General features: G+C 46.7%; 1 protein-coding gene across 2 annotated transcripts in view; it reads right to left on the bottom strand.

Moving 5' to 3' along the window:
• SORCS3 (sortilin related VPS10 domain containing receptor 3) overlaps positions 1 to 15082 on the bottom strand; it is a 648995-nt gene that overhangs the window by 480375 nt on the left and 153538 nt on the right. For both annotated transcript variants that reach the window (XM_088447257.1, XM_088447258.1), the window contains exon 3: positions 9768 to 9832. In XM_088447257.1, coding sequence (XP_088303383.1) covers positions 9768 to 9832 — 65 coding nt within the window. The remainder of the gene's footprint in view (positions 1 to 9767; positions 9833 to 15082) is intronic.

Here is a 15082-nt window from a genome sequence, read left to right as displayed (position 1 = left end):
TCCTGTCCAGCATGGGTTCAGATTTTTTGCGCTTTTATTTTTTTACCCCATGGATGCCTACAGGCACCGAAGAGGACATGAATATTGCATAGGAGAAGTGAGTATGGATTTTTTATTACAGGTACACCTATGGACTCCTACTGGACAAGGGGGCATGATGGCATCAGCGGTACTAGGTGAGTCTGTGTGTCAGTTAGTGTGAGTGTAAGTGTGCATGTATGTTATAATAATACTGATTCCCTTTGTATGCGGCTATGATACTGTAAAAATAAGACATTAAATTCAGGAATTAGGGGCTGATTCAGCATTGCACGTATATGCAATGCTGAACGCAAATTCCCGATTAACGGGAATCTGCACACGCGCTGGACTGGCTCTGCAGATGTGCAGAACAGGTCCTGTGTGATTGCCTGATTGACAGGCAGAGACATTTAATGGGCGGTGCGGGGGCGGGGACAGCCAGCGATCCCGTAAACGGGGGCATGTCGGTCCCGTTTTCTGGGAGTGGCAAGGCCAGGGGCTGCATCCACGGATGCAGTTTCCTGGCCCCAAGCCGACCAGCATGAGTAAGCTGAGGCTTACTCAGCTGGTCGGCAGCCCGGCGCCGTCCACCATCACGCTGGTCAAGCCTGTGAACTCATTCGCAGTGCTGGGATTGCAAATGCAGCAAGGAGGTGTCATACACAGCAGTGGGTGTCATACACCTTGCACATTAGCAAGGATGGAATTGCAAAGCTGCCTGCGTGCCTGTGTGCTGTCTGTGTGCTGCCTGCGTGCTGCCTGTGTGCTGCCTGTATGCCTGTGTGCTGTCTGTGTGCCTGTGTGCTGCCTGTATGCCTGTGTGCTGCCTGCATGCCTGTGTGCTGCCTGCGTGCCTGTGTGCCGCCTGAGTGCCTGTGTGCTGCCTGCATGCTTGTGTGCTGCCTGCATGCCTATGTGATGCCTGTGTGCCTGTGTGCTGCCTGAGTGCCTGTGTGCTGCCTGAGTGCCTGTGTGCTGCCTGAGTGCCTGGGTGCTGCCTGAGTGACTGGGTGCTGCCTGCCTGCAGCTTTGCAATTCCATCTTAAGCTGAATCATCCCTTAAGTATGGATCCAAGTGGAAGGTCCCCTAACAACATGTAGCAGAGCAGGACACACTGTATCAGTGAGTACACATGGTGGGTACATGCCTGTACAAGTTACTAGCTACTAGAGTGAAGGTCTGATATTATCCTAACTATAAGATTGGAGATCGACTTTATAAGACACAAGACTTTAGGTTTGTTTTATTTACTATTTAGAAAGATGATTGCCTAATGTCTTATTAATTAGCCACAAGACTGGAATTCTCATTTATTATCATTATCATTGGTGTGTAAGGAGCCACGGTGTCCTACAGGACCAGACATACTGTAGCAGAAAACAGGACATGCTTTATTCACCATCCATAAGATCAGGGGTCCATGCTATCTACTAGACACCATATTAGATGTTAACTTTATGTTTCTCCAGATAAGCCGACTGCCTTATTAACCACAGTAATTTACAAGTCTACATTGTATACTAGCCACTAGGTCTGCTATATTAACTAGCCAACAGAATGAATATCAGATGTGAATGCTAGCCATCACGTTAGAGGCCTCCTTAGATCTGAGGACCCCCCTGCGCTACTGTGCTGCCTCCATGAATCCCCCTTCGTTAAAGCATTCTACATAACCAAGATGGCCACCATTTGGTCTGCTGCGCATGGGTGGCGCCATCTTGTCACTTTGGGGGTCATTCAGACCCGGTCGTTAGCGCCGATGCGTTGGGACGGGTTGATGGCCCCCCACAGAGCATGGGCACGACGGCGCCGGCGCCGTCGTGCGCATGCGTGAGACCCGCTACGACCGACAGCGCCAGTCGTAGCGGGTCTCGATCCAAAGGGGGCGAACTGTCGATGTTGATTGACAGCTCACCCCGTTTGGAAGGCGGGCCGGGGGGGGTGGCAGCCCAAATGGAGGCGTTCCCATGGGAACGCCTACCATTTGCGGGACGCCCCACTGACATCACTAGTGATGTCAGTGGAGAGCTTCCGGCTCAGACAGAGCCAGAAGCTCTCCGGGGCTTACGACAAGGGAGACCCTACCCTAGGGTTTCGTCGTAAGCCCCGATGGTCGCGATGGTCTCTGACCATCGTGACCATCACCGGAGCGGACATTAGAGCTGTGGATGTTAATCCACAGCCTAACGACCGCAACAGAGGCTGGCGGTCAGGATGCAAGCGGCCGCCCAGTTTCTGAGCGAACGCTTGCATCCTCCGACCGCCTCTGAATGAGGCCCTTTGTGTGACCGCCACTGTTGGACACAGACATGTTCCGCTTAGCTCCTGCTACATTATCCTGCATATTGGCTTGTATATACAGTGTATCCTGTGTGTACTCAGTGGGGTCACTAAGAGGTGACACCACAGGCCACACCGGGTAGCACTAAAATAGCAGAGCTGCTCTGCTATTTTGGTATTACCCCCTTGGAAGGTGTCACCGAACAGAGCTGCAGCGGTGATGGATGATGCACTGTGCTGGGAGAGGGTGGGGCTTCCAGCGTGATGAAAACAGGGCCGTGACACATGGTCATCATGACCACTAAATGGCACACATCGAGAGACGTGGCCTCACGGACAAGAGGACACACCCCCTGACACGCACGAGGGGTAGAAAAGAGCCGCTCTGGGAGTCACCTCTGTGTATACTTGCTCCAATACCAAAATACATCACCAGCTGGTGCCATGTATGTTCCACTCAAGCTCTGCTTCGTCCAGACTAACAAGTGTGTAACTGTAAGTGCAGCTCTACCAATTACTTCTACATTTCAATAAACCTGACACCTGGTAAAGCACCTGGACTGTTTTGTGTATCTGCAATTCCGCTGGTGTTGCTATTTAACTCTGCATACCACCGCCAAATAGCACACATACAGTAATCAACAGGTTATGGGTAAAGGCACACAAATGCAACACACCTAAATGCCAGAATACACTGTAACACAGCATGTCAGCACAGAGTATTGCTAAACAAAACAGAAAAATTACACCACAAGGAACTTTACATTGGAAAAGCGTGAAGGTTGTGGAAAATTACAGTTGACCCAGGTGACAATCCAAGCCCAGATGATATAGAAAGAGCCATGGGAGCAATAGGTTTAAGTGTTGTACATCATGTTTATTCTATCATACATGGGAAAATGTCAGATAAGGGTCTAATGAGGAGAATTGGTCTGAGGCATGTTTTATATAATACCATGTACATAGCTACATTGACAAAATGATGTCCATATTCCAGCAGTTAACGTCTATAGGAGTCCAAGTTGATTACAAGGAAATTGCAATGGCGATACTATAGAACTTAATGCCTGAATTTGATTTCCTGTTAGTAGCGTAAGAAGCTAATACAGCTGAGGTAACTACAGAAATTGTCACAAAACTGCTACAGTTCCAAGAATGTGTGCCACTTGACTTAAATACTGTGAATAGTGCATTACACACTAAGGAGTATATTTACTAAAGTGTGGGTTTATAGAAGTGGAGATGTTGCCCATAGCAACCAATCAGATTCTACTAATCATCTATCTAGCACCTTCTAGAATATAATAGCTACAATCTTTTTGGTTGCTATGGGCAACATCTCCACTTCTATAAACCAGGAATTTAGTAAAAATACACCTAAGAGTGAGAAGCCCATAACATTCAAATACAAGTGATATGTATATCACAAAATAGGACACATGAATGTAAACTGAAAAAAGTGAATGTGAAAAATGTAAATACTACAAAAAGCAAGTGCAGCAGAATAGAATGAGTCAGCTTTGAGTGTCACAGATAATGACAGAAAGAATTGTTTGTATTGCTACATGACATTGCAGTTGTAATTGGAAGCATACTGAATGCCGGCGTTCAGGATCTCGGCAGTCAGAATCCTGACAGGGTTAGAATACCGACACTTTGTCGGTTGGTATCCTAACCCTCCCCCTATCCCTACTCCCAGTGCCTAACCTTAATCTCCCCCCTAGTGCCTAAACCTAAACTCACTCTCCCTGCACCCTAAACCTAACCCTCCCCCTGGTAACTAACCACTAACTCTAATGCTAACCTTCCCCTCAACCCCACTACTTACCTTCAGGATTCCGGCAGTCGGGGTGCTTGCACCGGGATTCTGACAAGTGTCGGGATTCTGGCGCCAGCATTCTGGCCACCGGAATCCCCTACATTGGCATTTTAACCGCATCTCGTTCTAATAAAGAATGGTTCACTACATTGAACACATGTGATACTATAACATCAAAGGAATTGTACATTAAGTTATTACAGCTACAAAGGTTGGGACAGTCAATATCCACTTGAAAGTAGAGACTAGAACCAAAGTCAGAGAGATCCAAGATGTGCTTTATGCACCAGATATGGAGACAGTCCCCATAGCCATAAGTATCCTAGAGCAAAGAGGCTACAGAGCTCAGTTTGCAAAAGGAAAGTGCATTGTATGGAACAAAAGAGGGACTGTGATAGCTAAAGGTACCTGGTACTGTCAATTATATGTCCTTGTCACACAACAGTGTTATGCAATGATGAAATCCAATCTATTGTCTATGGGTCCCTAGCACAGAAGGTTGGGTCACCTTGCATATGACAGTGTCCAGAAACTCCTGGATGGGATGGTTACAGGAATATCAGTGACTGATATAGAAAAGCCCATGTGTGAAAGCTAGCAAGCAGACCTGAGGCACCCCTGGAACCGGTGCATAGGCATATGTGTGGTCCACTGGAATTTAAGTCTATAAGTGTATACATACAGTATACTTCATTACATTCATCAATGATTTCAAAGAAAGACACACATCTACTTTATAGAAAAGAGTGAAGTGACGACCTACATTGCAGACTATAACAAATTAGTAGAGGAACAAACAAGTCACAAACTAAAAGTATTGAGGTCTGATAATGGAGGAAAATATATCAACAAAGATGTGAAAATCTTCCTGAAGAAGCATGGCACTGAGCATCAATTGACCAATGCATACACGCCAGATCAGAATGGTGTAAGTGAGCATGCAAATCTTACTTTAGTGGAGAGAGACCCATGTATGCTGAAAGATGCTGGCCTACACAAGTGTTTTTGTGGGTCAAAGCAGTGTCCATGGCAGTCCATCTAAAACAATCATGCTCCCACAGTTGCCTTGAAATACTAGACACCAATAAAGGTGAGGTCTGGAAGGGAACCAAGTATCAGACATCTTAGAGTTTTTGGGTGTACTGCCTATGTACACATCCCCAAAGAAAGAATATGTATTACATCCCCAAAGAAAGAATCCAAGTCCATGAAGTACATCATGAATGGCTATTGCTAACACAGTAAAGGTTACAGATTCTGGAATCCAAAGACCAGAAAGCTTGTCAAGTCAAGGGATGTCCTATTTCAAGAGACAGCCCCACTTAGAGAAAAGGTGGAATTGACTGCAGAACATGTATGTGCTACTGGATATCCCAGCATCTGGGGATATGCCTGAACCAGAGTCTACCAGTGTGGACATCCAACCACAGTCAAGAACTTCTGGAAGGACTTCTGGAAGGACTAACAGTGGAAAACAGTGGATTTATTTTGTCTAGCTTGCATGTCCCTGGTTTGCACATGTCCTGTTATCCCTACTCTCCAGCGCTGTGGCATCTTGCAAATCCTCAATAATAAAATCAGCGATTCTTCAAAAGACGAAGGAAGGTTGTTGTACTTTTAATTGCCGTAAACATATTGTCACAAAAAAAACACTACATAGTACGGATGTGTCCTCATAGACCTAGCAAGTATACGTCATATGCTAGACGCTCGGCGCTAGCGTACCATTTTTTTTCTTTAAATTTTGCGTCTTATTCGTATCGCAGATGCAGCAAAAAAACACTGTGTACTAGAGACGCTGGGCTGCAGCTTTAACTGCACAGAAATGAGTTTTAAAGTCGCAGATTAAGCACAACGGAACTCGCCATAAGGAAAAGTTGCGCCCACTGCATCGGAGCCCTTCGTATACAGATTCAGACTCGCTCGCACGCAGATACACAAATGTCACATATAATTGATCAGTTCAATCTAGCAATGTTGTTTTGTCGCTCCCAGTTTTATTCATTTGAATAAGATGCACATTTGAAGGACAACGCGGCCGAGTTGCCCAGGACCTGATGCAACGAGAGCGGCTAGTTGGAGCGACTTGATCAGCAGAGTATAAGGACACAACTGTATACAGCATAGACACCGTGCATACAGTAATACAAAATGCATTCTTGTGTATATATTTCTTGAATGTTTTATGCAATGATGGTTGACTCGTGTGTCCTTTGGTGTTTTGTTTTACTTTTTTAGAGATAGAAGTGTAGCATAGGGAATAGTGTAGCTCCTTTGTAATGGAAGATAACTTGTTGGATTTCAGTAATGTAAAACCAGGTAGTGACATGCAGATTAGGTGGAGAACCAAAGTGTTTTCTAACATCCTTAAAGTAATGCAGAGTATAACACAATCAGGCAGTAAAATAATTATAATCCTGGCTTCATTAGTTAGGGATTATTTGCTTTAATGTGCAGCAATTGCTCCGGCCTCCAGACTAACACGTAAAACTTAATTAATCCTCTGGGTAACACTTTTGTTTCAGATAAAAATTTAAATATTGTTTTTCGCAAGAATTTGTGAGAGCACAATATAAAAGCCGTACGCTGGGATGTAGTGTAAAATGTAATTTATTTTTAAATGGAAAATATAATTTTATGTTCCCAATGAAGGCGTGTTACATATATATGCTGAGTCTAATGAACATCTAAGACACGTTCACTCGCTGACACATTAAAGTTATGAATTAGCGGATTCACTTTTTACCTACAGTATCGCTCTTGTACATGCCCCATAGTAAGACACCTGAGAGCCATTACAGATTGCGTGGCTGTATGTGTCGCAGTGTTTCCCAACTCCAGTCCTCAGGGCACCCTAACAGTGCATGTTTTCCAGACCTATTTGCTAGAGCACAGGTGTATTCATTCCTGGCTGACATACTTTAAAAGATGCACAGGTGGTGCTAATTATTTCATTCGCTATTCTGTGAGGAGACCTAGAAAACATGCACTTGTAACCCTTTCGCATCTCAATGCCGGGTCGCAATCGGGATATTGCTCATGCGTCCATCCCGGGTACGACCCGGCTGAGATCCCTTTCAGACTGGCGGCTTGACCCGCCTTATTGCTGGGTTGATGACGTCACCGCCATAAAGTGCTGAGCCAGTGCTTGGAGGTGCTATGCTGTCAATGAGACCCGGGTTGCATCGACCCATGTTACCCGTTCACACTGCATGGCCGGCTGTTCGATTCCCGTCAGCGGCAGCCCGACAGGAGCAGAGTGCAATGCAGCGGAAGCCCCACAGCGCTGGAAATCCCGATCGTGGATAGGTAAGTATCCACTAACCTAACCCCCTTAACCCTAACCCTCCTTAGGGGTGCCTAACCCTAACTTCCCCCCCAAGTGCCTAACCCTAATCCCCCCTCTAAGTGCCTAACCCTAACCACCCCCTTCCTTCCCCGCTACCTAAACCTAAGTCCCCCGGGGGGGTGCCTAACCCTAAGTCCCCCCCGGGGGTGCCTAACTCTAACCCTTCCTCCCCCTAGCCTAACCCTAACCCTCCCGGGGGGGTGCCTAACCCTAAGTCCTAAACCTAACCCTCCCCCCCGCAGCTGTCCGCTCGCGGCGCCCGGCATCACTGACGATTTCGTCAGGTTGCTGCATGTCATGGAATGGGGGAGAGAGCCCGGCGCTGAACGATATTGTTAATGATATCGTTCAGCGGCTGTGCTCAATGTCATAAACGACATTGAGCACAGCCTGCCGGGGACACACTACTCGATATCGCTCAGGGAGCATATCGGGTAGTGTGTACCCACCAATAGGTGAGGGAGATCCGACTGAATTTGGCGTCCTCTTTGCTTACACAGGGATCAGAATGGGCAGTAACTATGGCTACATGACACCCCCACGGAACGGTTCCCTTAAAGCGTACCGCCAGTTGCCTTCAAAAACTGCGCATTTAGCATCCACAGAGAAATGACTTCGTAACTTCACAAAGATGCAAATGAAGAACGTTACACATGCGCGGTATGCTAACTCGCTAGACGCATCTGTATTCGGACCTGTGTGAGACTGAGAATGAGGCTCATTATTTCACCTGTTGCAGCGTTTCAACCGTTTTTTCCCCCCTATTTTCTTTATCACCCCTCACGACCCCAATGTGACTTTTTACAACCCCACAAGTGCTTAAAAAGTATTTATTTTCTCAGCCAAAGAATGGTTAATTTGGTGCCGCGCTGACATTAATGCATTCGCCTGCATCATCCTATATTTTCTTCTCCTGTTGGTTTACTCGGAGCTCAGTCTAAGTCTTTCCAGACCGCTAAACCAGAGAACTCTAGAGGTTTAAATTAAATCTAAGCAAATATTTAAATAAAGGTATTCTAGCTAGCGGGATAGAACGCACGTCTGTAGGTCACGTGTTTTGCCGGAAGACGGCTCCATAAAATCCTAAATGCAAATATGGAAAGAGCCAAAGGGAGAATCTGACGTGGGCGCTGTCCCTTACGTTACAAGCAAACAGCACAGGCCGGTGAGTTTGTAGCGCAGGTAATAAGTAAATAACATAAAGTAATTATCATTCCGATAGAAAAGCAATTTTGATGCCAGTATGAGCGATCAGGGTAAAATAAATTGTGTGCTAAAGTAAAAGCCTGGACGATGAGGGGCCTACAGGCGGCCAGGCTTTAATACAATTATTTATTCTTCTATAACAGCAGTAGGTAATTAGCTCTAGATTGTCAACCATCCGTAAATTTACAATTTACTTTTAAGGTTTACTGTGTATAGATTCTATATATGGGTCAGTACTACAAATATATTTGGAGGGTTGAAAAGACTTAGGGGGAGATGTACTAAGCCTTGGGGCTTAGCACATCATAAAGTGGAGAGAGACAAAGTACCAACCAATCAGCTCCTAACTGTCACATTGCAGGCTGTGTTTGAAAAATGACAGTTAGGAGCTGATTGGTTGGTAGTTTATCTCACCAAGACATAGTGCATCTCCACCTTAGTTTCACCATCACCAAACATTCCACACTGAGATGATTCGGACAGGGTGCATGGGCCAGAACATGGAGCCAAACTACTTGAACTATAAAGCTGCATTAAGACACAACAATTTTGTTACCAATGATTTTATGAACGATTTTCTGTCAGATTATCTGTCAGATTTTTTAAAGTGTAATGAACGATTTTTTTGAACTACAAACGATTTTTGCATATTCCCTTAATGAAAATCGTTCGGTTGGTCAGTCTGACTGAACTACAAACGTGAACGCGCATGAATGATAATCGTTCATCGTTTTAACTCAGAAAGTGAACGATCTTTTCAACGATTGAAAGATAAACAATATCATTATCGATAATCGTTCAAAAAATAGTTGTGTGTGTGTGTGCACCTAAAGAATTCCATGGCAGTCCATGCTGGGACTTTTAGTTCCACAATAAGTGGACAGACCAATCTTGCTGTACATGAAGCCTCGGGCTGAGCACAGGGTTACCTGTAGAGGTGTTGGCTTTAATTCGTTAGAAATATCACCTGTCAGACAAACTACTTCATGCAACTCAATTAAAATGTAAATTTCAGGTATTATGTAAAAAGCACAAGGTTCTGCATTGCGAAATGTTGCGATTTCCATTATGTTTCATGTGAAAGCACTCACGTCCGTCCGCTGTCCGCGCCTCCATGTGCACAAGGTCGGGTTCCTTATCTAAGCCCATTACCGACCTAAAGAGATGAGAGCGGGAGAGAAAAATGACACAATGAGATTCATTCCACAAAAGGCGGGCAGAGACAGGCACGTTACTGCATTGTATTCTAAGTGCATGACCAATGGGGCATAAATGGCACAAATTGTCTATGTGGGGTGAATGATTATACATGGCTCCGCTCCGGACTTATAAGGTCTGACAAGGAAATTAAGCGCTGCTGGGTACCAATCTGCAATGTGGCTGGTCCCTTCTACGGGCGCAATCACAACCAGACGGAGGCCGACTGAACGGTGACTATAATGAGGATACTAGGCGCGGCCGTCAGTAACAAATACATATTTCAGTCCCACATTGAGGTCTGTGATCACAGTCATTTGGATTTACTGTACTGTAAGGTGGTGAGGGCTGTATCTGGACACAATGGAGCTCATTCAGATGCGATCGCTCGCTGGCAAAAAGGGGCCGGATATTTAAATGAAGCACTCGCACTGCATCGCGTAAGGACGCCCACTATGTTTTAGCGAGCTACATCAAAGTGCGCTCGCAAATGTCTGAAGACGCCCCCTTGCCTCTCGAAACACACGTCATCTCCGGGATATGTAGGATTATTCGGTAACATCGGGAGCCATCGGAGCTGCTCGCAGCCCTTGGGGTTGCCTTAACCCACCGCAAGCACAGAGATCAGCGCAGGCTGAAATACATGCAGGTGACATGTACAATGATGCTACTTTGCTAATTATGCACGCCCTTTAAACGCCATTTTGGCGGCCAGACAAGCCAGCGTTCGCACATCCACTCCCCCGTTTACAAGCACCTTCCCCTGTTACCACCGACAAACGGCGCTATCTGTCACTCAGAGTAGCGACCTGATAGTGGCTTATGAGCTACCAAAATCAGATCGCAACGAATGGCTTGCGCACGTGCACTGCAAATTATACGCATGCGCAGGTGGGAGAAAATCGCTCAGAGCGAGCGATCGCGCCTTAGCGAGTGGGTCTGAATTAGGTCCAATGCCCACTTTGTGCCCTGTCTCTTTGCTCCCCATTTATTCCCCCCTTCCGCCTACTCTCCTGGGCAGCATTTCCCTTGTGTTACCATGTGCTGTAAGTTGAATTTTGGTATTGAGTGTACTGAGGTTCCCACATAAAACGTTTCCGTGTGTTGCACATGTATTACTGTATATCAGACCATAAAATGGGCCACTGATTCAGAGATGTGCGCTAATTCCGACGCGACTGCCACTTTCTACACAGCTGCTATGCAAAAATATGCAAATGTTGCAGCTGCCGGGAGATTATGGAGACGCCCACCAAATCTAAGCGGCTGTGTAAAAAAGTCGCAGAATCTGCGTAAACTGTGGCAGCATGGGGCGGAGGACAGTCGATCATCCGCCTTCTGAGAAATCCTACGGCTTCTTAGAATGGACAACGGAAATCAGACGCCAGCACTAGTAACGCAGTCGCTGGATCTGACACTTCTATAAAACTGTTGCGACACGCCCTCGTTTCTGTAACCACCACTCCGTTACCACCCACAAACGGCCCATAGCAGTCAGTCACTCTGTGACATTGCAGAGGCACCGGGAAACCAAGTGACATAGACACATGCTGTGTAATAAACATAACTGCGTAAATATCTCCATAGCGTGCAGCTCTGAATCAGGCCCAATGTGTGCGCATGTCATATACTGTACTTGGCTATTCTTCTGGAATGTCCCAGTGACTCCTGAACGTCATGCTGCTCTCCCAGTCAGGGCCAGCTCCAGGCCTACACATAAAAATAGGCCCATCACCATGATAGCAGCCACACAGCCGGCCATATATAATAAGTATAAGATTGTGATTTTATTTTTCTCACTACAGGATGCAATTTTTCTACTTTTATGTTTTTAGGGAGACTTGGGGAGGAATATTGTAGGGGTGTACACGCCCACACGACACTGGCCACACCCACATGGCACTGGCCACACCCACACAGCACTGGCCACACCCAACCAGCAAGGGTCACACCTTCACTTCTCAGAACAGGCCCTTGATCATATTCAGCCCCATGTGACCCTTAATCCTGCCCTGCTCCCAGAAGAGTGGGCCAGGCGGTGATGTAATGATTTGCCACGAATTGAGACATCGTAGCTGCCCCCTGATGGAAAGTGCCACAAATTGCAGCCAGAGGAACATGGTGATGCGAATTGTGCCACCACTTCCCCCTATGCTGATTATGAATCTCCCCTCCAAGGGAATGCATGGGCAAGTAATGAGTGTGACTATGTGTGCCCCATAGCAACACAATGCCCGCAGGTCACAGTATGCCGTATTATAGTGTCCCAGATCATATTATACCACACAATGCCCGCAGGTCACAGTACGCCGTATTATAGTGTCCCACATCACATTATACCACACAATGCCCGCAGGTTACAGTACCCCGTATTATAGTGTCCCAGATCACATTATACCACACAATGCCCGCAGGTCACAGTACACCGTATTATAGTGTCCCAGATCACAATATACCACACAATGCCCGCAGGTCACAGTACGCCATATTATAGTGTCCCAGATCACATTATACCACACAATGCCCGCAGGTCACATTATACCACACAATGCCCGCAGGTCACAGTACCCCGTATTATAGTGTCCTAGTTCACATTATACCACACAATGCCCGCAGGTCACAGTATGCCGTATTATAGTGTCCCAGATCACATTATACCACACAGTGCCCGCAGATCACATTATACCACACAATGCCCGCAGGTCACAGTACGCCGTATTATAGTGTCCCAGATCACATTATACCACACAATGCCCGCAGGTCACATTATACCACACAATGCCCGCAGGTCACAGTACCCCGTATTATAGTGTCCTAGATCACATTATACCACACAATGCCCGCAGGTCACAGTACCCCGTATTATAGTGTCCTAGATCACATTATACCACACAATGCCCGCAGGTCACAGTACCCCGTATTGTAGTGTCCCAGATCACATTATACCACACAATGCCCGCAGGTCACAGTACCCCGTATTATAGTGTCCCAGATCACATTATACCACACAATGCCCGCAGGTCACAGTACCCCGTATTATAGTGTCCCAGATCACATTATACCACACAATGCCCGCAGGTCACAGTACCCTGTATTATAGTGTCCCAGATCACATTATACCACACAATGCCCGCAGGTCACAGTACGCCGTATTGTAGTGTTCAAGATCACATTATACCACACAATGCCCGCAGGTCACAGTATACCACACAATGCCCGCAGGTCACAGTACGTCGTATTGTAGTGTTCAAGATCACATTATACCACACAATGCCCGCAGGTCACAGTACCCCGTATTATAGTGTCCCAGATCACATTATACCACACAATGCCCGCAGGTCACAGTACCCCGTATGATAGTGTCCCAGATCACATTATACCACACAATGCCCGCAGGTCACATAACGCCGTATTGTAGTGTTCAAGATCACATTATACCACACAATGCCCGCAGGTCACAGTATGCCGTATTGTAGTGTCCCTGATCACATTATACCACACAATGCCCGCAGGTCACAGTATACCACACAATGCCCGCAGGTCACAGTACGCCGTATTATAGTGTCCCAGATCACATTATACCACACAATGCCCGCAGGTCACAGTACGCCGTATTGTAGTGTCCCAGATCACATTTTACCACACAATGCCCGCAGGTCACAGTATACCACACAATGCCCGCAGGTCACAGTACACCGTACTGTAGTGTTCCAGATCACATTATACCACACAATGCCCGCAGGTCACAGTACGTCGTAATATAGTGACCCAGATCACATTATACCACACAGTGCCCGCAGGTCACATTATACCACACAATGCCCGCAGGTCACAGTACGCCGTATTATAGTGTCCCAGATCACATTATACCACACAATGCCCGCAGGTCACAGTACGCCGTATTATAGTGTCCCAGATCACATTATACCACACAGTGCCCGCAGATCACATTAATCCACACAATGCCCGCAGGTCACAGTACGCCGTATTGTAGTGTCCCAGATCACATTATACCACACAATGCCCGCAGGTCACAGTACGCCGTATTATAGTGTCCCAGATCACATTATACCACACAGTGCCCGCAGATCACATTATACCACACAATGCCCGCAGGTCACAGTACGCCGTATTGTAGTGTCCCAGATCACATTATACCACACAATGCCTGCAGGTCACAGTATACCACACAATGCCCGCAGGTCACAGTACGCCATATTATAGTGTCCCAGATCACATTATACCACACAATGCCCGCAGGTCACAGTACCCCGTATGATAGTGTCCCAGATCACATTATACCACACAATGCCCGCAGGTCACATAACGCCGTATTGTAGTGTTCAAGATCACATTATACCACACAATGCCCGCAGGTCACAGTATGCCGTATTGTAGTGTCCCTGATCACATTATACCACACAATGCCCGCAGGTCACAGTATACCACACAATGCCCGCAGGTCACAGTACGCCGTATTATAGTGTCCCAGATCACATTATACCACACAATGCCCGCAGGTCACAGTACGCCGTATTGTAGTGTCCCAGATCACATTTTACCACACAATGCCCGCAGGTCACAGTATACCACACAATGCCCGCAGGTCACAGTACACCGTACTGTAGTGTTCCAGATCACATTATACCACACAATGCCCGCAGGTCACAGTACGTCGTAATATAGTGACCCAGATCACATTATACCACACAGTGCCCGCAGGTCACATTATACCACACAATGCCCGCAGGTCACAGTACGCCGTATTATAGTGTCCCAGATCACATTATACCACACAATGCCCGCAGGTCACAGTACGCCGTATTATAGTGTCCCAGATCACATTATACCACACAGTGCCCGCAGATCACATTAATCCACACAATGCCCGCAGGTCACAGTACGCCGTATTGTAGTGTCCCAGATCACATTATACCACACAATGCCCGCAGGTCACAGTACGCCGTATTATAGTGTCCCAGATCACATTATACCACACAGTGCCCGCAGATCACATTATACCACACAATGCCCGCAGGTCACAGTACGCCGTATTGTAGTGTCCCAGATCACATTATACCACACAATGCCCGCAGGTCACAGTATACCACACAATGCCCGCAGGTCACAGTACGCCGTATTATAGTGTCCCAGATCACATTATACCACACAGTGCCCGCAGATCACATTATACCACACAATGCCTGCA

The sequence above is a fragment of the Taudactylus pleione genome, unplaced genomic scaffold, assembly GCF_031769625.1.
Source record: "Taudactylus pleione unplaced genomic scaffold, aTauple2 ptg000425l, whole genome shotgun sequence".
Classification (NCBI taxonomy): domain Eukaryota; kingdom Metazoa; phylum Chordata; class Amphibia; order Anura; family Myobatrachidae; genus Taudactylus; species Taudactylus pleione.
The sequence above is the reverse complement of the archived record's forward strand: the minus strand, read 5'-3'. Positions and strand labels throughout refer to the sequence as shown.